This window comes from Centroberyx affinis, unplaced genomic scaffold, assembly GCF_046629955.1.
Source record: "Centroberyx affinis isolate AG114_WGS23_722 - 3 ecotype Tasmania unplaced genomic scaffold, CSIRO-AGI_Caff_v1 ptg000885l_1, whole genome shotgun sequence".
NCBI lineage: Eukaryota > Metazoa > Chordata > Actinopteri > Beryciformes > Berycidae > Centroberyx > Centroberyx affinis.
The window spans coordinates 204,268-226,845 of NW_027279474.1; the positions used below are offsets into that span (position 1 = coordinate 204,268).

The window sequence follows — 22,578 nt, forward strand, 5'->3', positions numbered from 1 at the left end:
TTTATCTCCTCTGATATCACTATAATATCCCTGTAGGGACTTAAAGTGTGTCTGTGTTTTTTTTTCTAAAAGTTGTTAAAGGAATATTAGACTACAGGAAAAAAATACAGCAAAACTATAAACTATACACACTACATCAGGGGGTTTCTGCAATGGTTCTTTGGTTCAGGTATCCTCTAATCCTCTAATTTATTACAATTTAAAAAATCTAAGATCATAATAAATATGCCACTGTGATTCTTAAAATGTCCATTTGATGCTGCTGGTTTCGAACATTTCTTTCTAAAATGGTCCTTTACAGCACTGTAAGGGGTTCTGCTGTACAAAACCTATGAACCATTTTCTGGTACTATCTGTTAAGAGTGGCCAATTATAGACATATTACCACAGGAGATAAAAAACATACTATAAGGTCACTATAACCGCACTATAGTGCCTTAGATACACTATGCGTCCCTATATGAATATTCTAGGAATATATAAGTATGTATACCTAGCCTTCATTAACAGCAGCTGCATAAAGGCTGCAGTCAATTCAGCAGGCCTACCAGCCAGAGCTGAGCCGCGACTTGATGTGGTTCTTTCATAAAAGGCTTTTTATGCAGATCTCCTGCTTTTACAGAACCAGGACTATCTGTGACCATGGAAAGGATTCCTCAGCATTTTTCTGCCATCCAGCTGAGAGTTTCTCTGGCTCAGATGAAACAAGCCGGGTGGAATGGTTTTCATCTGACAAATATTTTCATTATCTCACATTCTTGGCACCGGTGGCCGTGTCGGAATAACACATTCATTGGTGTCTGCTTTGAATTATGCCCACCCGAGGGTGTCAGGAACAACACACGGTCGAAGTTTAACCTACTGAAGCAAGGCAAAGCGTCTGTGAGGTGACGGGTTAAGTTCCCTGTTTCCTCAGGTTGGAAACAGGGCGAGTAGGTTAATACAATGACATTATTTTACAGGCTATGCGCATCATGTCATTTACTGCGTGATTGATGCCATGACATTTACCCTGATGGATTTACAAACGTGGTTGATGCACATTTTTTAGAGGAATTCATCAGTGAGCCAGAAATAAAAAATAAAAGCAGCCTGTGTTATGAAGCATCTTGACAGCCTGCGGGTATTACGCATAGGCCTATTTGGTGCGCACTTGCAGCTCTTGTGACTTTTTTTATTTTCACTATAGGTCTAACCCTGTCGACTATTGACACATTCAACACCAACGTAATAGGCCTGCTTTGTGAGGTCTGAATGCGAGAAAAAGGCGGATGATGACCATACTTTTCCTACACTATGCGCAAGATCATCCGTGTGCAATAGGCTGTTTGCGCATTTATAGCCTACCTGTTAGGCAGCGACATAGATTAAGGTCTACCTGTTGCCAAGGAATTTATATTGTTGTATATGGAGATCAAAGGCTTGTTTGACTTTATGAGGCTTAATAACATAGGCTAATAACCTATGACAGGTCGCATTGAACATTTCTAACATGACAGGTCGCATTGAACATTTCTAACTTACTTTGTAATGTATCTTACCGACATATTGCCTTGGACACTTAAATGCCACTCTGTATTAAGCGGAATAGTTATCCATTAGGCCACTAGAGGCTATTAGAAATAGCTACTTATTTATTTGAGCGTGTAGAGACGCGCTGGTGTGGGAGTCCTTCTTCTGAAACTAACCAATCAAAGTAGCCTACACACACTGATCACATGACCCACTTCCTTATGCACTGTACTCTCATAAAGATTATGCACTTCACTATCAAGATAGTTCATATCCTATTCCAGCCTATGGAAATCCTTGCCCGTAGACCGGAACATACAATTCTCTAAAATGAGAATATTAGCAATAGAGCAGGATAGCTAGCCTATAGCTATGCATCTGACATAATCATACTATGCGTGAGACACAGGCGACTGCTAAACTAATTTACTAATTTATGTCTAGGAATCATCACGCTACCAGCAGTTTATTAAGATCTTAAACATCATGCTGTTTGGCTAAATCAAATAAGCCTCTCGCGGGGGGGGGGGGGGGGGGGGGGGGGGGGGATATATGGGAGCGAAAAGGACGCTCTCTCAGTAAAAAAGAAGCGGTTTAGTTTGTCTAACGGGATTCAAGCGAAGACGGAAGTAGGCAGGAGTGACGCCTCTCGCTTCGTCTGGATGTTTTCTCTTCTCCTCTTTGCTGCTGTCATGGTTGTGCTGAAAGGAATTCCCTCTGTTTTATCTCCAGAACTGCTGTATGCTCTGGCTAAAATGGGCCATGGGGATGAACTGGGTATGTTATGTCACGACTTTTGAAACAGAAATACACATGACCTCCGCACAGGCAGAAGTGCTACCTGCTCTGTGTCACTGTATGAGACACTGTTGGGCGACAGCTATGTATTCAGTTCAAGTCCACACAGGGTAAAGAGCGATAGAGCAGGACTAATCCACATGATCACCAGCCTCTAGCCACTCTGGAAAAGGCGATGATCTGTAAATGCTATAATTATTCGTTCACTGATTGTATTTTTTTTTTTCTTCAGTTCTTGCTGATGCAAATTTTCCAGCGTCTTCCATTAGTGCCTGTGGTCCAAAGGAGATAAGAGCTGATGGTATGTGCAATTAAGAGGATGCGTGTGTGTGTGTGTGTGTGTGTGTGTGTGTGTGTGTGTGTGTGTGTGTGTGTTGTTCTATAATATTGAAATTATTATTATTGAAATTATTATTAAGCCTCACCGATCCTTCTATAGGATTAGGTATCCCACAGCTGTTGGAGGCCATTTTGAAGCTGTTGCCCCTGGATACGTATGTTCCTACTCCGGTAGGTCACTGACTGATAAATCTGCTTAAACCACTGAGTGATTTTTCACTGATTCCAGTGATGGGTAGGTCTCCCTGCAGTATTTCATTATTTTGTCATTATTATTAGAAAATGTCTTCAAATGTATTCCCTCCATTGCAAATGTCATGCTGTGTCTCCACAGGCTGCAGTCATGGATCTAGTGGACAGTGACAAACTGAGAGGTTTAGCTGTTCCTGTGTGGGACACCTACACACAACTCCTGCAGCAGGCTGGGGTTCAGGTAAAACAACCACTCTCTCTCTCTCCCTCTCTCTCTCTCAGGTAAAATAAAGGATCAATAAATTCAGCAGAACTTTATTGATAAATCCGATGGTTGACTCTGTGTGTTGATTTATGTTTGTGTTTAGACTCCTCTTGAGAAGGTGGAAAGATTTGCCTTCTATGAACGAGCCAAGAAAGCCTACACTGTTGTGGCAACAGGGTGAGACTTTTACCTTTTTCTCTGCCTTCATTTGGCTGCACATTTGATTCTGTGTCTGCAAAATAAGTACCACACAAGCATGTCTCATTTTGTAAAAGTGAAACAAAAAGGTAGACACTCATCACTAGAAACGGTCTCTTGCAGAAGTCAGTGAGCCCTCTAATTCAATCACAAAAAGCGATAATGTTCTCTCTGTTTTGATTATTTGATAATGGTTTGAAAAATATGCCATATGCCTCCAGCAATGTCTAAAATATGTTTTTCAAAATGCAGCTGATTTATTAAAATGACACTGCATAAACCTATCAGTCCTCTCTTGGTGAGTGACTGTGTTGTGTCTCCACAGGGAAACGGCTCTCTATGGTAACCTGATATTGAAGAAGGGGGTCATTCCTGCTGAACTACTACACTGATATGCACACAGACACACACACACGCACGCACGCATACACACACACATTTTACTTGACTATCTATGAGATAATTATTTCTGTATAATATACAGTAGCTTAGTATTCACCCAGCCTGAATTCTGCATATTTGCACTTTTTAAAAAGAAAAAAAGTGTTAGTTAAATGCATTTTTTTTGTCACGAGTAAATACATTTTGAAATTCTTTATAGTAAAAAATGTGTTTAAACAAATCAAGAAAGGCTGAATATTTTTTCATCTTTAATGTTGACAATGCTCATCCATCAGAAACTGTGAATTCAGAATATAGTTTATTCTTGTTAAATACTGTAAACATGATCTGATCTCTCCAATGATCTCCATATCTCCAGGATATATGTTATGAAATGTAAATTACATTGTATTCTTGTACATAAATTATTTCTGGGTTTTAATAATAAATTTCAATAGATGATACGCATGAAGTCTTGGATTTGTGTGTTTAAGTGCCTTTATCACCAAGATACATCTGAATGAGTGAAGATTTACATGTTTTTATTCTTATGAAGGATTGGAGTGTTTAATGGAGTCAACAAGAACCTCTTTTAGCTTGTTTACCTGTTGCATCTTTATCAGATACATCTTTATTTGACCGTAAACGATAAGAAGCTAAACAGGTTGAGTTGCTGCTGAAGGTTTAGAGGTGGTAGAGATCATCCAGATCTTCCTCTGGCTGACTGTAACTCCTCTGAGAGGGCCAATCAACAGGCACGGCTGCATCGGCCTCGCCTTGGTAAGGGACAGGCCGGAGCAGATCTGCGTGGTACAAGTCATCCATGTCCTCCTCTGGCTGCAGGTGAACTCTGACCTCGCTCTCACCCCTGACCTCTTGTCCAAGCGGCTCCACCTGCACTGGTGAGCGTGGGTCGTCATGATACAGGTCATCCTCATCCTCCTCTGGCTTGGTGTACACCGGTTGTACCTCGGTGTCGACGTCGACTTTAGCCACCATCGGAGCGAGATATTTGTCCAGCTCTGCCCTCGCTCTGGCTTCATCCCAGTCTTGCTCAGGATCCTCTGAGGCCACCTTATTGGAAAAGGGATCTACTTCTGGTTGCTGATCGTACCTGGTGTCAGCTTCCTTCAAGGGGACGGACTGGACGTCCAGGCTCAGGAGCCGAGCTTTGAGGAGATCGGCCATGGACGGATGGTAGAGCTCGTCCTCGTCTTCTTCAGCCCTCAGGTACTGTCCGTCCTGTCCGGTCATACTCTTCCAGATGGCCATGCTTGGGTCAACGTCATAGTAAGTCCCATCCATGTCCTGCGGAGGCTCCACTTGCTCTCCCAAGGACATCTTTCCTTTGGCGTCAATGGACCTGAAACATCATACGCACACACACACACACACACCATGATAGTCAGTCTGCATTTTCCTAGTCCATGTGAACAAGATGTTTCATATTCATTTCAACTCAAGGAAAGTATAACTTACACAACAGTATCCTGGAATGCTGCATCGGGAAATTTATTCTGATAAAAGAACAAAAATATCATTACTTGTACCGTGTACCAGTGAACATACAAACATGTATGTGTTGTGTTATCTTCATCATCATTATACAGCTACAGTGTGTTGTGGACAGCCAAGTGGGATGTGTACTTACCCAGGGTTTGTATGGCTTTGCTGTGATGCCAAATATCAGGCAGATGCCGACGATCAGAGAAATCCTATGAGTGAAGAGACTCAGGATTAATGTTCTGATTTTCTGATTTTCTGATTAACATCAAGTGTCACCAGGTGTGATATATATTATACAGTAGATACTTGCTCAGTTAAAGCACATAACACAATATATATACATAGTCAAGCATCAAAATACCATCACACCAGGTCAGCCACCATGGTAATCACAGTCAGAAATCCTTTGAAGAGATTCATAGTTTACACGGGAAGAGAACGTTTCTTACCTGAACATTGTGTCTGTGAGTGTTTTCAGCTCAACGTCTCGGTGGATCTGAACAACAGGATAATTTCCCTTCTATTCACCTGCTATGGAAAATAGAGACCAAAGTTCCACCAATAAATCCTGTTCTGTTCTCTTGACCTTTGCACCGTCTGGATACGGCGCTGTTGCCTCCCAGTAATTCATTGGTGGTGTTGTGCTGTTTAACAACACAACAAAGTGGCTAGTAAAATGCAAAATTAAACAACTACCATTAGCAACATTTCAGCTATTGTGTCAACATAACAGAGTCTCAGCACTGACATTACTTGACTGTCTCTGAAATTAATTCATTATTCTATCATAATGTCTGCAGTGTGTGTGTATATGGACTATGAATGGTTGGAATAAGATTACTGTCCGTCATGTTTTAGTTTAGCTTTATTATTTTGCTCTAAAAAAAAAAAAGCTTATTCTTGCTTGTGTCTGGATTTTTTGCCAAGCACAGACAGTGAGTAACCACCTAAAGAGAAAAAATGCTTAGTCATACAATTACAATAACTACATTTTAGGTGATTAACCTGTCTTATCAGCAATCAAAAGGTGATCACATGGAATATCTTGAGACATAGCAATAACCTTTGCGACTCATTGTTTCTTTTATTGCAGTAGTTGTGTACTGACGCCAGTGCACATGGCCCCTGTTTTGGAGGTAGAGAATGATTCATTTTTTGTTAGTGACACACTGGTGTAATGTCCGTTCTGTTTGATAAATATATATCTACAGTGTACTGTTGGTTAAATACTGTGATTTGGGGCTGGTAAATGTGATTAGCTACCAATCAGTTATTCAGATAAAAGGGATTGTATTCAAATTTATAATGATGGATATTTTTAAGAGTTGCATCAAACACATGAGTATAATATTAGCATGTAGCGACACAGCATAGACTCCCCATGCTTGGCTTATTATGACAGGAACCCTCTCAGACACAGACAGACTCCCTCCTGTGTGGCTGTAGGGCTACAGCTTCACCCATTTAGAGTGGCTAATTACCCTTCACATACACATACACTATAGGAGGATAGATTGGAGGCAGATGATAGGCCTGTGATCTTAGTGCCAGCCACAACACTTACTAAAGCAACTGTGAGTGTGTCAGCTCTGATCTACGTTCTTGCCAAGATCCTACTACGCTGAATACAGTTCATGTTTGATGTGCAGGAAGAAGTTGGTTAAATTATAGCTGACTGTTTGTATCAGTTTTTCTGTCACTTACATTTGGCAAATAAAGACAGAAACCCCCTTTTACATTCAGCTTGTCTCAGAGTTTAAATACACAGCCGTAAACTAATTTAAACTAATCTAATATGGCATATATACGCACCTCAAGAATGTGATTTCATCTTAACTCAATGTTCCAGCATCCACTGCTCCCTCCACCAAGCTGTTATGGTTCCAGCATATCGTCGCCATCGTTGGTAAAAACCCCACATCTCCACAATGTCAACTTTTCTGGAACCAAGACAAACAGCTTTGTGTTTGGCTTGACCACCATATGTTTTTCAGTTTATCCAGTGGAGTTTGAAAGGGTTTCATAAGACCAAGAGGCTGGAACATTTCCTCAACCCATAGTGGAGCATGTGATCCTTCAACTGAAGTTAAAACAAGAAAATGACCTGGAACTGGAGTTACCAGATTTCACATGACAACAGCGATATGGAAGGCCAACAGATGGAAAAAAAATGGCCATTGAACCTCACCTCTTTCACTATTCGTACAACAGTAAGAGAGTAATTACGTGAACATATGGGTTAATAATGTATCTCATGACAATAGGATACAGCACCCCCACACACACGCGCGTATTGTGTTCAGTAGAACAGGAGCAGACAGACACACCACACACTTCCTGCCCTGTTTAAGGGATGGCTCCACTGCGTCTGCTGCTATCTGCGCTCTCTATCAGATCCATATGTGTCAGTACAAGTCCAGCGTTACCCCTCGCTAGCCCCACTCTCAGGTCGGCAAATTGTCTGCTATGTTCTACCCCAACCGGTTTCTAGTCCCTAAGAAAACCCCTGACATCTACGGGACAGTCTGTGTAACAATGATAAGGAAATTACTCCTGCTTTAATCCACTTTTACTATTGCTATTGGACTCTACACTCAGATAAGATTGGCTTAATTTCATAGCTGCCTCTTGAAGATAGCGATAACGACATTGTTAGATTTACACTGGTTTGGAGCCAAACATACACTGGTTGCTACCAGACTGACAGAGAAGCCATTATGGAAATGCTGTGTTGGTCTCCCAGAAACCACAACGCCGGGACAAAAGATTCTGCAGCTCCAAGCCTTGAAAGTGAGGTTTGACGGATAAAGTGTGCTGAAGCCTCTACCAATCTCAGCCCTCCCCCGCGTGTCCCGTACACATCGCTGAAACTGCTTTCATGTGAAGCCCAGAGGCCCAACAGCTACCCACACACACTAACCACAGGATTCTGCACCCCTGAACTGCTGATGGTCCCACAACCTTACAGGAAAACATGCTCCTCTGCGGTTTAACGAACCTCGGGTTGGCGGAGCGCTGTGGCTCAGCAACTGAGGCGCTCTCAGCTGTTTCTGAGGAGTGTTTTGGTCATTTCATTCGAAGACACATTAGATACAGGGATAAGGTGATGAAGTGCTGGAAAGTAGAAATGATGGGATAGCCTTCTTTTTTTTTCAGAGCAACACTGGTAGGTTTGTGTGATGCTGGTGCAGTGTAAATGGACGGCACACACCACAGGAGCTGGGAATTATATATAGGTTCCACTGACTCATTCAACCCAATCAAAGAAATTTTGATTCATATTTTCAAAAATCCAACTTCAACCATACATAAAGATCTGCATGTAGAGCTACATTATATAAATAAGTTATTTTGACCACAATGTCAGATTAGGCTAAGACCAAAGATAATTATGTAATACCTATCATGTTTGTGGTAAAATTCCTATCCCTTAATATATTTTGTCACAAAGGCAAAAGTAAAAACACATCTTCCCAATGGAAACACAATTCATCTGTTGATTATTACTTGATTATTGTTATTATGACAAGCTTTTATGCGCTTTAATATGCTCATAGATTGAAACAAATACATATATTTATATGTTGCTAGCCCTGATGGGCATGATATAAAGCCTGTGTGTCACTAGAAACTTAATACGAGAGTGCATCTAGCTCTCTTGGGTGGTGGAGAAGTTTATGTAGTGTGATTATCAGGTCTGGAAGCAACACAAGCATGAGAGATGGTGGAATATTTCTTAATGAGTCTCTAACCTCAGATAAAACAAGCAGGGGAGATGGTTTCTTTCTTTTTTTTTTAAATTTTGGCTGGGAGTGAGATGAGGATAATTGAATCTTTATATGTGGTGTGTACAGATTGCGCCCTGACACCTCTAGGAGCTATCAGAGGTTTGGATAAGTCTGCCAAGTGCATGAGCAAATATGTTTTCCTCTTCCCATCCCACCAGATACTTCTGCTCATATCCTGCCCTTGGAGAAGTGTGTGTGCTTGTGCGATGTGTGTATACATATGCGTGCATGCAAGTGGATGACAAGCTTTTTAGAAAGTGTAAAGGGAACAATAAAAACACAACGAATGGGAGTTGTCAGCAAGTAATGATTGTTGCCAATAAACTGCGAAACACACAGACACGTACACGCACACACACACACACACACACACACACACACACACACACAACCACATTGATAGCGATGTTATTGCACAAAATGCACAGAGTGAGCCAAGAATAAATTGCCTGTCTGTAACTATTTAAATGCAGCATTAAGTCATGATTTATGTCCGTAATTCTGGGATTCTAAGAGAGAACATGCTCCAAATGTGGCAGCTTGCAGCAATTTATGGGGGAAACCACTAAAATGAATATTTGACTAAATTCCCATATTAAAATGGAGGCTCTTGGCTTCATTTGGCTTAAAGTGTCAGTTACACAGTGGTTGTGTGTGTGTGTGTATGCATGCACGATGCATGTACAGTATGCTTGCGTGCATGCATATCTGTGTGCGCGCTGCATACGATGCATTTACAGTGTAGTCTGTGCTCTCCAGCAGATGTGGTAGATTGATATGTCATTGCCACTGATGACAGAACTTTATCAAAATTGATAACCGAAAATTGTAACTGTAAGTACTGGATCTGCTGTGCTGGCTCTGCCCCAAAACCAATAACAGCTCATTACTCCCAAGACAGTGAGGAATGCAGCCATCGTGTTTCTACTTGACTAAAAGCAGCATCTTAATCTGACTTTTTTGCTGGTAAAGAAACAAATAGAAAACAGAATATTAAATGGGCTACAATCAGCCAGAGACATCAGACTCCATGCTAAACCTCAATGCTGTGTCACTGTTTGAAAGAAGTGTAGCCCTATATAGCGCACATACGCCTTGGGTGAAAACAGAAATGTCACTAACATACACTAAAACAATCATCATCACCAAACCATCATCATCACCATCATCACTATCAGTAAATCCCATAAAGGTTGTCCAAAAGCAGAGGGGTGCATTTGAGGCTAACCGCCCCTCTGTCTTTACTCACAGTCTTCCGTCATATCCCCTACACTCACAACATTTAGGAAAGCTGGGGTTTTCTAAATAACTAAAATTAACTCAATGATCTACAATTAACTTAATTGATGCTTCACCAACACCCATTACACACACATTAGACATCTCACAGTGGAGTTTAACCACATGAATTACAGGGCTGGTGGAAGGACCTCCATGGAAGAGTGGAGGCGAACATGAAATGTTCTGATGACGGCCTGGTGAAAAAGGAAACTGTCGGAGTTATGAAGCTGCCGCAGAAAGAATCAGCCTGCCATCTGCTCAACATTTGGTAGTAACTCCCTGTGTGTTTTGCGTACCATGCAGGCATAAGCGGAATTTGAATGGGTGCCCCGGGTGCCTGGCATGCTGTGAACAATCATCGACTATATTCCATCACCAATTCACTCTTATAGTCTTTATCTTTGACAAATTTGCAAAGATGAAATCTAGAAGAATGAATTTACAATATGGCAGACTTGGAAAATATTGAGGCACTTACATGACTTAATGTGAATTGGTACATACATTTCAGCTAAATGATCATGCTGTTATTTTGACAGGTCACTGGGAATTAGCGCTGCATTTTCTGTAGCATAATTGTTGTGAATTATAATTACAGTATGCTGATAAGTCAGTATTTTAGCCCTTAGACCTTTAACATGGTTGGACAGAGATCACAATAGCTTGCACCCATAGGGATGCAAGACAAGCTCCACCCCTGCATGCTGGCCTTTTAGTGTTTGACCCTTGATTTTAACACATTGTAGCGCTTTGGTCTTGAGAAAAGTTTAATCTAAATAAAATGCATCATAATTATTACTGTACAGGGGTGGGGTGAGGGGAATGAGGGGCTGATGAGCCAGTCAGTCTGGGGCCCAGAGCCACCCGGCTCATCTGGCTCCACAGGTAATGCCTGAGACGGTTCCCAGCAACAATAGCACTGATGACAGCAGAGGGAGACTGAGGGAGAGATGGACCAGGAGCTGCACAGACACAGGAGACAGACAGGAACGGGAACTTTCCCTCTGTCTGTTAGGTAACCGATAGACCACCTCCCTCTCGGACTGTGAGGCTCTTTGTGTCTGTGAGCGGAGACAGAGAGGATCAGCAGAGACCCCGTGCTCAGAGGAATATGATTGAACTTTTTGTCCCGAGGAGCCAATCTGAGGAGCTGATCTGAGCAGTTGTGTGAAAGATGACCATTAGCAATATTAGCCGTTTGAGCTGATACAGCCATTACTCTGCTTGTCAGTGTATCAACTCAATGGGGAATGAGAGGGAAGGGAGGGAAAGGTAAGGAATACTCTGGATAATATTTAGCAATGATTATTCACTGTCAGACTGATTGCAGATTTTAATATGATCATGAGTTTCAAGTTCAGTTGCTCCCACTCTCTTTTGCTCTCTCACTGTCTCTCTCTCTCTCTCACACACACACACACACACACACACACACACACACACACACACACACCCTTTATCCTCTCTCAATCACACCCCTCATAAACTTAGTAAACATGTGGGAGCAGTTATAGTAAGTTTAATAGCTATTTACTGTGTTTTGTATGCTTCTCATTAAACACATTTTCCACTCTGAGAGAACTAATGTTTTGGAAAACTCTGTTAAATGAAGCCATCATGCCAACACTTAGCACATGTGGCTCATTAATAACAGATCTGCCCTCTACAGGATATCCAGGGAACTGCAGGGGCTCAACAAACAATATATTTCACAGATAAGGCATTATTTTCTGTCTATTGTTTGCATTATTTTTTTTTACTTGTAAGGATAAAGGTACCTATATAATAGAAATATAAGGATTTGCCTTTATTTCCAGCATTTCCTTACATCTGACAGCAGCAGTGGTTGCTGTCAGATGTAAGGACCCCTCCACCCCCCTTTTGCTCCCATCCCATTCCACCCCCCCCCCCACGCCCGCCCCCCCCACCAGGCCACTGAATGCCTCTTCACTGGAGCCCACTGTGGCCCTGGCTGCCAGCTGGAGTACCCCTAACCTTTAACCCCTGACCCCTGGCACCGCAGAATTCATCACAGAACCGTCAGCTCAATGGACTCAGGGGGGCCGACATCCTCCGGATCAGTGACACCATCAGGACAGGAGGCTCTAATAAAGGCAGAATAGAGCGACAGTAAGCACGGCGGTGACGGGACGATCCATACAGGTGCTGGAGATGCCACACAGGAAAGCATCCCATGCAGCCCTACAGAGATCCGGAGCCTTGGTTGGTGTACCGCCTTCATTGTTCCCCCTCTTTCTTTAACGTCTAACACAGTTGTATCCCTAAGTCTAAGATCACTGAACTCTTTTCTGTGTGTGTCACGCTCTGAATTAGTGTGTGTGTGTTTCAGTTTGCGTGTCAGGGTCCCATCCATCCCGATGCTCCTGGGTTAAAGAGGGGATCCTGCTGTTCCCTGATGGAAAGCTGCCTGCTACAGAGAGATCCAGTTACAGGAGCTCCGCACTTTCATCCTTATGAAAGAAACATGTGCCCGCTCTGTGGAGTCATGTCGGCTGACAAAACTCTTTATGCTCTCTGCTCTTATTTTTTTTTCTGGAGACAGATAAGGATATTATACAGAGATATGATCAGTCAACAAATCTTTGGCTCTCATCTTTTTCAGGTCAATACATGCTTTGATGATAAGAAAAAATAATAAGCCTAGGCTTTGTTAGTAAGTGCAGATTAATAAGAGCCTGTGATTTATATTTCAATGACTATATCACCGCTGAATAATATGATTTTATGCCTCCTGTTTGTGCATCCTCATATTTGAAATACCAATGGTTTCTTTGTTACACAGTCCAAGGATAATTACAGACTCCCTGGTGACAAAGAATGTCGAACCCAGCGGCTTCAATTAAAATGATTACTTAATCTTTGGTCTTCATCATTTATCCACAACTAATTGGAACACTGCTCCTAGGGCTGTTCTCATGTGCGGCCTTGGAATCGTTGCTATGAACAATACTTTTACTATAGAGGGACCATTTTGTCCTCTCTCAATATCTACCATAAGTATCTACCATAACTTATGGACCATCTTTCAGTGAAAAGAGAAGTATCACCTTTGAATTCAGCGCACCCTTTCAGCACACTGTCCCAAAATCCTCCTCTCAACTCTGGCTACTAATCTTCAAATTATGAGAGGAAAAGACAAAAGTAACTGTTACCACACATGCTGTACACACAACTATGATAAAAAACTGAAGGTCTGTTTCTACCCACAAACCCACTCTATTCAAAACAGATTACTGAGAGGCTGCTCTGATGTCAGAGTGAGGATGGCTACTTTCAAGTTCTTGTGGATTACTTTGCCTCCCAAAATAAAAAAAAAAGGTATACAAACATTTTATTTCAATGTACAGACTGTAAGTGTGATATTGTTATTATATTCATCTACAATTCATATACATTTCAATGAATCTATTATATTCATATACAAATTATTAACTTAATTTCAAAATGTATAAGATTGTGTTTCACAAAATGCCTCTTTTCATCAAGCAGTTTTTTTCTGAATTGAATAACTAAATACCTATTTGCTCCTTTCTGTACTTGATTGCTGTGTCATTTTTATCACATTGTTTTCAGTTAGTGTAAAGGATCACAATTACCAGTCGCAATCAGATTACAGGACTCCTGTTCCATGTAACCCTCAACCACAGCTGATATAACAACTTTTATTCATGTCTGACTACAAAGTTACTTATTACAAGTCATTCAGTGCCTCACATCCTTAGCAGAGTCAGAGGATGTGAGTCAGGCCTCTACTTTGACTCCCCTAACATCTTAGACTTGAATTTGATGATAATAACTGTCCCTAGTCTCTGCCTCCCTAGTCTCTGCCCGCCAAGCGGCCTGACCTCACCTCTCCAGACCCTGCATTGTTCCCACGCTTTGTCCTGTGGAAACTCTGGCTCCAACTTTTTTAAACCATAATTACATGCCTGCAGAACACAGACAGACAGCATAAAAGTTAAAAGGAGTTATCGTCAGTAATATGTTATAACTTGCTGCCACTTACTTGCCACTGAATTTTATTTACATTCTAGGACCACACTGAAAATAAATCTGTGACTTCGATGTGTCATCCATGACGATCTTTTAGATGCATTGTATATTGGTGTGTTGCATTTTTTATATTTGTACAAAATACAAAAAACTTAGTAATATTTTAAAATAGTTAATTCTCTTCTGAGTTCGCTGAGATGGACACATGACTCAGTTGAATCAACTGTAACATAGAAAATAAGCGTCAGCATCACACACTAACTTGTTCCTCCACAGATAAGATGATTGCTGTTAGAAATGTTTATTCAATGTGGAGGGAAACAAGTACAGATTCCTTGTAGTCCCATGGTGCAGAGATAAAAATGGAGGAGAAACTAGGAAGAAGGGGAAGGCAGACACCATATAAGGAGACAAGTGGCAATGATGTATATTTGTTTCTGCAGACGAGAAGAGGATTGTAAAAGTTGTGTGAAAATGCACAGCTAAGGTGTGAAGACTGACAGTTACATTTTCTAAATAGTGCAACTTGTATTTCTTTATATTAATTAGATAAAGAACAGACTTTATAGAAAATGTATTTCTCACCTGCTGTAATCCGTGAAACTCACAGATATTGAGGACTAAAGTGTCTCACTGCAGAACTGACTGAGCTGAATTTGCCTTTTGATGACCACTGCACCGTAGTGCCAATGCTGCAGCAAAAAACGCTATTACATAAACATAAAGTTAGTCACAGTTTGCTGAGTTTAGGCTCATGATTAGTTTCATCTGTTTGTCCCAGACATCTGAGTAATATCTCGTCTCTTCACTCTTGGTCTCTCTAGCACTTATGTGATGATGTGGAGGAAATCATGCAACGGAGGTCAAGCACAGTCAAACATGGCGTTCATTGGGGCACAGAGGAGAGGCAATTGTCAAAATAATACTATCTGTGCTGCCCTACAAAGGCAAACAGCAGTAACTTTTGGTGTGTTTTACAGGTCAAAGGTTATGCCAAGGGTTTAGACTTCATATCAACAGAAATTATAGGCATAAATGCAATTAAATGATATACAGACCACCACTGTACCAACAGTAATTTTGTCAGGACAGGAGATGCTACTCGCACTGCTGTTTGGCTTTGTAGGGCAGTGAATGTGTATTCCAGGAATTAGAGTTTAGTTAGAGAGTTAAATTCTGTATCAGGAGTGGTTAGATTCAAAAGTCACGTTGCTCTTTGTAAACTAAACTAACACAATAATGATGCCCAGTGCCCACTGTGTCCTGTCTAAATAAGACAACACAAGATAAATCTCACTAAAGGGGGTTACTGTTACATTATTGGTTTACATAGTCCTCTGAACTTATCCCGGAGGAGAGACGTTTGCCAGAATGGGATTTTAATAATGTCACTAAATCACTCCCAGCTGCCCCGACTGCAGGAAATGCTTCCTTCTTCTCAAAACCTCAGAGCAAATAATACACGGCGCATGGTGTATTCATGAGCATGTCTGTCCTCAGAACTCTTGTTCGTTTGTCTGTTCAGGATTTCATTTCATATTGTCCTGCAGTGTTGTGGTCGGAGCCAGTCTCATCAGTCTGCTCCGCTCTCTCTGCTGCTGCTGCTGCCATGAGAGCTTCTATTCACCACTTAACCTTTCAAAACTGGTCGACTAGCTTTAAAGGGAAAACCTGATTCCTGGCTTAAGAAAGTGTAAGGAGTGCCAGATCAGCTAGCAATGATTCTTTAATGCTTGCAACAACTTCCAAAAGGTCAGCCCCCAGTCAGGCACACAGTGACTGTGGCTCTGAGTGGGTATTTAGAGGCTCTAATAGTCATTTGAGCAGGCTTTGGTCTCATGCTTGTGAAAGCAGTTTAGCAAAGAGGTAAACACCCTGGGGCCAGCAATAACAGAGTGGAACTGATTAGAGAGGGAGAGGGAAAGAGAGAGAGAGAGAGAAACAGAGAGGAAAAATAAGACAGGGACTGATAGCATCTTCTTACCCAACTTAATTAGATCAGACAGCTAAAGGCTCCATAATCTTTCAGAGGACTGTGTGTGTGTGTGTGTGTGTGTGTGTGTGTGTGTGTGTGCACACCTTAAACTGTTATGTGAAATGTGAACATAACAAAGAAAAACCAATATGCTATAATAATACTCCTGTAATTTGGAGTCAGGGATAAGTCAGAGATTGTCAAATTGTTTCTTGCTGCCCTTTCAGATTAGGGGAAAGAGTGAAATGATTCAATATCTGTTGTTTTGGCTTCTATTTTTGCCCGACGGGGATATGCTGGAATTATCGGCGAAGATATTGAGGATAACCCACATTCCCTTTTCCGTATCACTCCTCTCTATCCCCTCTCTGCACACTTCCAAACCCTCTCTCTCTCCATCTCTCATCCCCTCCCTCACCCCATCTTTCCATCGCCAACTCTTGATATGTCAGTGAAAGCTGTTGCTAATAAAAGTTAAAAAGCAAAGTATGAAAAGGAGGTGAGAGGGAGCAGAGGGAGGTGCATTCTTCCCTCCCTGCATGGGAAGGGTTCTGCCGGGGTGAGAGGGAGTTCCAGCGGTCTGAGGGGGGGGGTTTGGTAAGGGGGCGGGAGGGGGGGTGCGGATAGGGAGCCGAGTGTCACCCCCGTCGCCCCAGGACATGGAAAAAACATTTGGTTTTGTCAGGTTTCAAAAGGCACAGCAATTACATCGGAGACGCAGGATGACAGGACATCCCTGCATGGCAACGGCAAAAGCTAAAAACGCTACGGGGAAAAGAGCCACGCCTTCAAAACTTAACAGGAGGAACTCATCCTCTCCTCTCCTCTCTTCTCTCATCACCTCTCCTCGACATGGCTATAAGCAACACTAAAGCAGCACCCCAATAGCTCATCTCCATCTTCTCTATGTCCAGAGAAGGCGGCCATTGTGTGCCCGTTCCTCTCTCCCCAAGTCAGTTTCCTATTGAGGCTCTGAAAGGGCCATTGAGGGGCCCTGTTTTGGCTGTGCAGCTCACCTGCAGAGGGGAAACTATGGGCCTATTCTAAAGCCCAGCAGCTGCCAGGGCAGAGAGGCTGGCACCCAGTGGGAGAGAGAATAGCAGCCGCGGAGCCTTTCAATATGAAGCCACTTAGTAACAGAAGGCATGTGCCAAGCCTGCAAAGCCAGAATGAAGAGTCACCCTTTGGTGTTCACTAAATATCAGGGAAGAGTTAGACTTGTCTCCTCTTCCCTGCCTTTCTCCCTCATCACCTCACTCCTAATTCTGCTCTCTCTTTCTCTCTTTGTCTGTCTCTGTCTCTCTGTTTTTTCTCTGGCATCCCAGTTTATAGAGCAATAAGCCAGAGGTAGAATAGGGCGCCGCACGGAGAAAGAATGGGTCAGAAAGTGTAGAGGGGTCTAGTGCAGCGGGATGGAGGTAAGAGTGAAAGCTAAGATTAGAAAAGTAAGGTACAGTTCATTGGAAGACTTTGCTTCTCAGGTGGGATGGAAGAGATCTCGAGGCAGAGTAGTGAAGGAAGATGACAAAAGGGTCAGAGGGGTATCAGACTTAAACTTAAACCCTGTCAAACTTTTCCTCCACATTACAGAATGAGTGCTGAACTCCTTTACGTCCGACAGATCTGGCTATATGATGCTGTCTGTTCTCATCACTGGGCCGCTGTAAGGCCCTCTGTGGACCGCAGGCCTGTGAAGAAGCCTTTCCACACAAAGCCCCTTTCTGTCAGCGGGCTAGCTCCCACACTGACGCTAATTTACGATGCCCTCACAGCAATTTCCACAGTCAGAGAAGTTCAATTGTGTTTTCCAGCTCATTAAGCATCAGCACAACAAAGCTTTCATCTTCTCCTCCGTCCTCTTCATCCCCCTCTTTTCTTCATCCACCCATCTTCCTTCCTTTATCCTTCTGTCCGCTACTCTGCATCCCTTCGAGCATCCAATCTAAAGAGATTAAGTGTTAAATGTAAATGTGCCTCCTTATTCTGACAAATATCTTTCCTTCTCCCTATATATAATTCTGTTTCTGTCTGGCTCTGTGGTCCGGTTTGTTTAAAACATGGCCGAAAAATCTGAAGGGTCCCCTCAGACAGGCATAGGGAGAATTTAATGGTTGTTTATTCAGGGGCCTCTGCTCTCCCCTCCCATCTCTTTCAGAGCTTCATGCGAGGACGTGGAATATTGTAATCTCAGAATAATCAACAACTCAGCATATTTATTCAGGCTGTCACTGTGTTGAGATCACAGGCGTGCGCACACACACACACACACACACACTCACACACTCACAGGTCCCAAATATTTTTTTTAATTAAACAATATTTGTATGCAGCATTTGTTTTCACATTTGACATGCGTAAGACAGTTTAAGGACAGCGTTTGCCTGAAGGTTAGAAAAGTGGGCGTGTGACCAGAACGTCACATTGGCTCAAATCCACAGACGGGCGGTGGGGGAAGTGAAGGCGGAGGGCTCTTCCCACCATCAAGAGCTACCGCCAAAATGCCCCTGAGCAAGGCATGTAACCCCAAATTGTTCCAGTTTCAGCTTCTCAATTGCCAACATTGTAAGAGCCTGCGGGAGACGATGATACCATAATTGATTTACATAATGGATATACTTAACAGAAAACATCTTTTAAGGTCAATTTGAGTCACAAGCTCTGAGGAAATTTACATCAGAGATGTGGCCATGTCCTTCTGAGACCCAGACCAACACTACTAGTGCTAGCTCCAAGCAAGTCATCTTCTCGTTATGGAATCATTTGCTGAAAAATAAAATTTGTGCACTGTAGGGACACAGAGAAACACAAGAAAAGCAGCCGCAACCAAGTTGTGGACTAGTGTGTGAGGGGGAAAATGGATATAAATTAAATTACAGGAATGTTTATACAGTAAATATGATTTAAAACACACAGCAGTTCCTCTGAAATGTCAAACTGAATGTTGCTCTTGGTACACAGTTTTGCTGTTGTGGTTCAGTGGATAAACAAACTGCTATTAAATAGAAGATCCAAAGAAAGAAGGGTCATTAAGGCTACAGCACATACGCTGAGATTTTGAAAAAGACAGTATCAAACACTAACAGAACAGAAGGTGCATTTAGCTGTCCTCCATAAAATAAAATTAATCTCTGTATTTTAAATTAGTCTTCTTTTGGACACTTGAAAGAGGCTTGTAGTAAGAAAGGAGCACAATGAAGTGGCGACTTTTTCTGGTTATTTTCTCACCAACAGGTGCTTTCAGTCCCTCTGTGAGGTTTGTCACAGCTCAGTTTGTCGCAGCTCAGTTGCCATCACTTTGGGGGTTTCAGAATATTGTTGGGAAACGTTTCACCTAATTTCCAAATGGTCGATGGAGAACAACTGTTTGACATAAATCAGTGCGTCATTTACAGCTCCCATTGTTCAAGTGGTTTGTGTTATGTTGCCCAGTACACTCACAAAAAGTTAATATCACCATAGTCCTTGGCTGTAGTGTGAATGTACACCAAACTGTGCTCACTACTGTCACATAATGTGCTGATTTTGTGGTCTGACCTCATTCTGCATCAAGTTAAGACACCGAGGGGGAAATTGACGTTGTGGCAGAAACTTTTGTGAAAACTAATTCACTGTAAATCTAGCCTCTGGGGAAAGAGAGGGGGAGCGAAGCAGATAAGAAACAGAACGAGAGTGCAAGAGCATATTTTATAGTGTGGTAACATTGTGCAGTCATTCACTTGACCACAAAATGGCTACACTCTAGTCATTACTGTTAAGCCATGTCAGTCCTCTCTGTCCCACTGTGAGCCACTGGAATGCTGCTCTCATTACACTCTCAGGAAATTTCTCGATAGTTTAAAGTTGAACCACCCCATATTGCAGACTCCTTATAGCCAAAGACTGCATGGTGAGAGCTGTCCATTTCTGTATGTGTGCGTTGATGTGTGTGTGTGTGTGTGTGTGTGTGTGTGTGTGTGTGTGTGTGTGTCAGGTTTCTCTGGCTGCATTACTCCTGTGATGTCCCCTGCTCTTCTGCTGTCAACACCCTCATACCAAACGTTGCCTACATCTGCTATCAGGGCCAGACAATAAAAGAGCCTATGATAATTTTACATCGCTACCCTCTGTTAGCGGGGCGCTCTCTAACATTATCATCATCATCATTATCCTCACAGAGTGCAGGTCACCATCTGAGTTCCCCTCTGCTGTCAGCGCTGTCACTGAGCTCACCCTAACCCCTGGCTCGCTCTGGGTCCAGAGAGGGTGTCGGGTTCCCTTTGTCCCCCTCCGTCCCTCCCGAACCGCAACAATACGCCAACAATATCTCTGTGTTCACCTGTTAGCACCTGGCGCTGCGGGCAAGACTCACCGCCGAGTCTCCGTCAGCCAAACACTGCGCTCGTCTCTGTTAGACGCCATGTGGAACGCGCCTCCCTGTCACCAAACCCAATATCCTACATCCAAACACACAGAGGCATAATAACCCGCTCACTGCTTACCTGTCAACACTTTCCCCTTGCTGCCGACTCATGCTAACATATAGAGGATAAATGAAAGCACTTAACCAATCAGCAACCCATCAGGTAATTACAAAGCTTTCAAACATCATCTGCCCTGTCCCCAGTATGTCCCCCTCAAAAAGAAATGGAGATATCATCCTCACAGGGCATGATTATAACAGATAACCACTTAACTCCATGTTAATTATGCTCAGCTTAGTATGCAAATGAGTGTTCGAGTTAAAGGGTAATTCAGGCTGTAGCGCGTGCATTTTGATTTTCACTTTTCCCCAATTTGCTTGAAGCTGAGTCCTGCGGTGCCCCTGGTGGCTGCACGGAGTAACTGCTCCTCTAAATGAAACCGAGAGGGCTGCAGGGCCTGCTGTCAGCTTCAGCAACGCCTCCTGTCATGTTTTAACCTGTGACATGCTGGGACAGAAATGTTCTCTGGAGTCACATGGGATATAGCTTACGCTTTGCACCGCAAGAGGCAAGTTAATGAAAAGAGAGAAAGAAAATGGCTTATTTCACGACTAGGTATGTAATACGGGGCAGCGGGTCAGATCAGTGAGCTTCTTCATAACTGGGGGTCAACAGGTTAGACTTGGGGGCCGGCTGATTCTGAGCGGGCTCGGAGAGAACAACAGCTCATATGACATGATGTGCACCGCAGTGCTGACGGTGAGACAGATGAAACGACTAACATAATCAAGGCTGATGTGCTGTTGCAATTCCCTGCAAGCTCCATCAGATAAGGAGGAACGTCAGTGGTAAGACCTCAGGCCCTCTGCATCGCTGCAGTGGGCCAAGCACGCTTCTCACATTCATCCACTCACAAGGCACTGTATGTTTGACTCAGTAATTATTTCCGTAATTAATCTAACACCTGTATGCCAAAATAACAATCAGGCTATTTTACAGTGTGTGTTGCATACATGGGGCCATGCACGAGCATTATTTAAAGTGGATAATTGAGACATTGTTAATAAAATAAATAGAATAAATAGCCCCTGAAAATCAGTTATTCCACAATAACTCATGGATGCTGTTAAGGTGGAATTGGCTTTAGTTCTGCTTTATATTAGAGTCCTCACTCCTCACACCATTCCCCGCTGAATCTGCCATGTGAAATAATCAAAGATGCTTTTGTACAGCTGACACTTAACAAACCCCTGGTCATGTGATTCCTCCAGCATGGCAGAAGATGAGCGATTCACAGGAATAGTCATAGACCTCATGTTCTTCAACAGCAGAGTAACCATAAACAAACCAGGTCAGGTTATGGTTGTAAATCGGACTGCATTGTAAATGTGATACTGTGTTAGTGTTGTATACCATTCAACACTTCATTCTGGCTATAAAGATGAAGAGAATTCGTATAGAGTGTGATGCACTGTAAATGGCAGGATGGAAAGGTTTGCGCTCTTACTTCCATTGACATTTTGACATACCCAGTGTTGGCAGGTCCACTCAGACACAGGATTATGTTCTGTTATGCTTCACCAAGCAGGCCTCCCTTCCTTTTAAAGATGATACACTTTTACCACAGAGTTCCCTGCTGTGCGTTTCATAAATGTTTATCCCACACAACTCCGGCCCCCTCCCCAAAGTTTGCTTAGGATAGCTGTAAGCGCTGCCAACTCTCATGAAAGAGAAAGATAAAAAAATGAAATATATAAAGCCTGCTTCGACATGTTTGGTTCGAAAGGAAAACTTTTTTTGAAAACCACAATTACCTCCTTAAACAATCCTCCGCTGTGGCAAGCCAGCAGGGTTCAGAGAAGTGTGGGGGCAAATGGACGTGCACACACACACACACAGATTTGAGGATGGGGGAGGAATGAGTGGGGG

At 42.6% G+C, this 22,578-nt stretch overlaps 1 protein-coding gene across 2 annotated transcripts; it reads left to right on the top strand.

Annotated features, from left to right (window-relative positions):
• Window positions 1-2,135: 2,135 nt before the first annotated feature.
• On the top strand, window positions 2,136-4,014 carry fuom (fucose mutarotase). Of its 2 annotated transcripts, XM_071521363.1 has the most exons (6): window positions 2,136-2,289; window positions 2,543-2,611; window positions 2,750-2,820; window positions 2,984-3,082; window positions 3,210-3,283; window positions 3,630-4,014. In XM_071521363.1, the coding sequence occupies exons 1-6, from the start codon at window positions 2,175-2,177 to the stop codon at window positions 3,694-3,696; spliced, it is 495 nt and encodes a 164-aa protein (XP_071377464.1). In that variant the 5' UTR covers window positions 2,136-2,174; the 3' UTR covers window positions 3,697-4,014. The 2 variants fall into 2 exon arrangements, with proteins under 2 accessions (XP_071377464.1, XP_071377465.1); XM_071521364.1 differs by lacking the exon at window positions 2,543-2,611.
• The last annotated feature ends 18,564 nt before the right edge of the window (window positions 4,015-22,578 follow it).

Coding starts and splice junctions, on each gene's coding strand:
- fuom (XM_071521363.1), top strand. CDS start 2,175: ATGTTTTCTCTTCTCCTCTTTGCTGCTGTCATGGTTGTGCTGAAAGGA. Junction 2,290..2,542: donor GGGCCATGGGGATGAACTGG/GTATGTTATGTC, acceptor TTTTTTCTTCAG/TTCTTGCTGATGCAAATTTT. Junction 2,821..2,983: donor ATACGTATGTTCCTACTCCG/GTAGGTCACTGA, acceptor GTGTCTCCACAG/GCTGCAGTCATGGATCTAGT.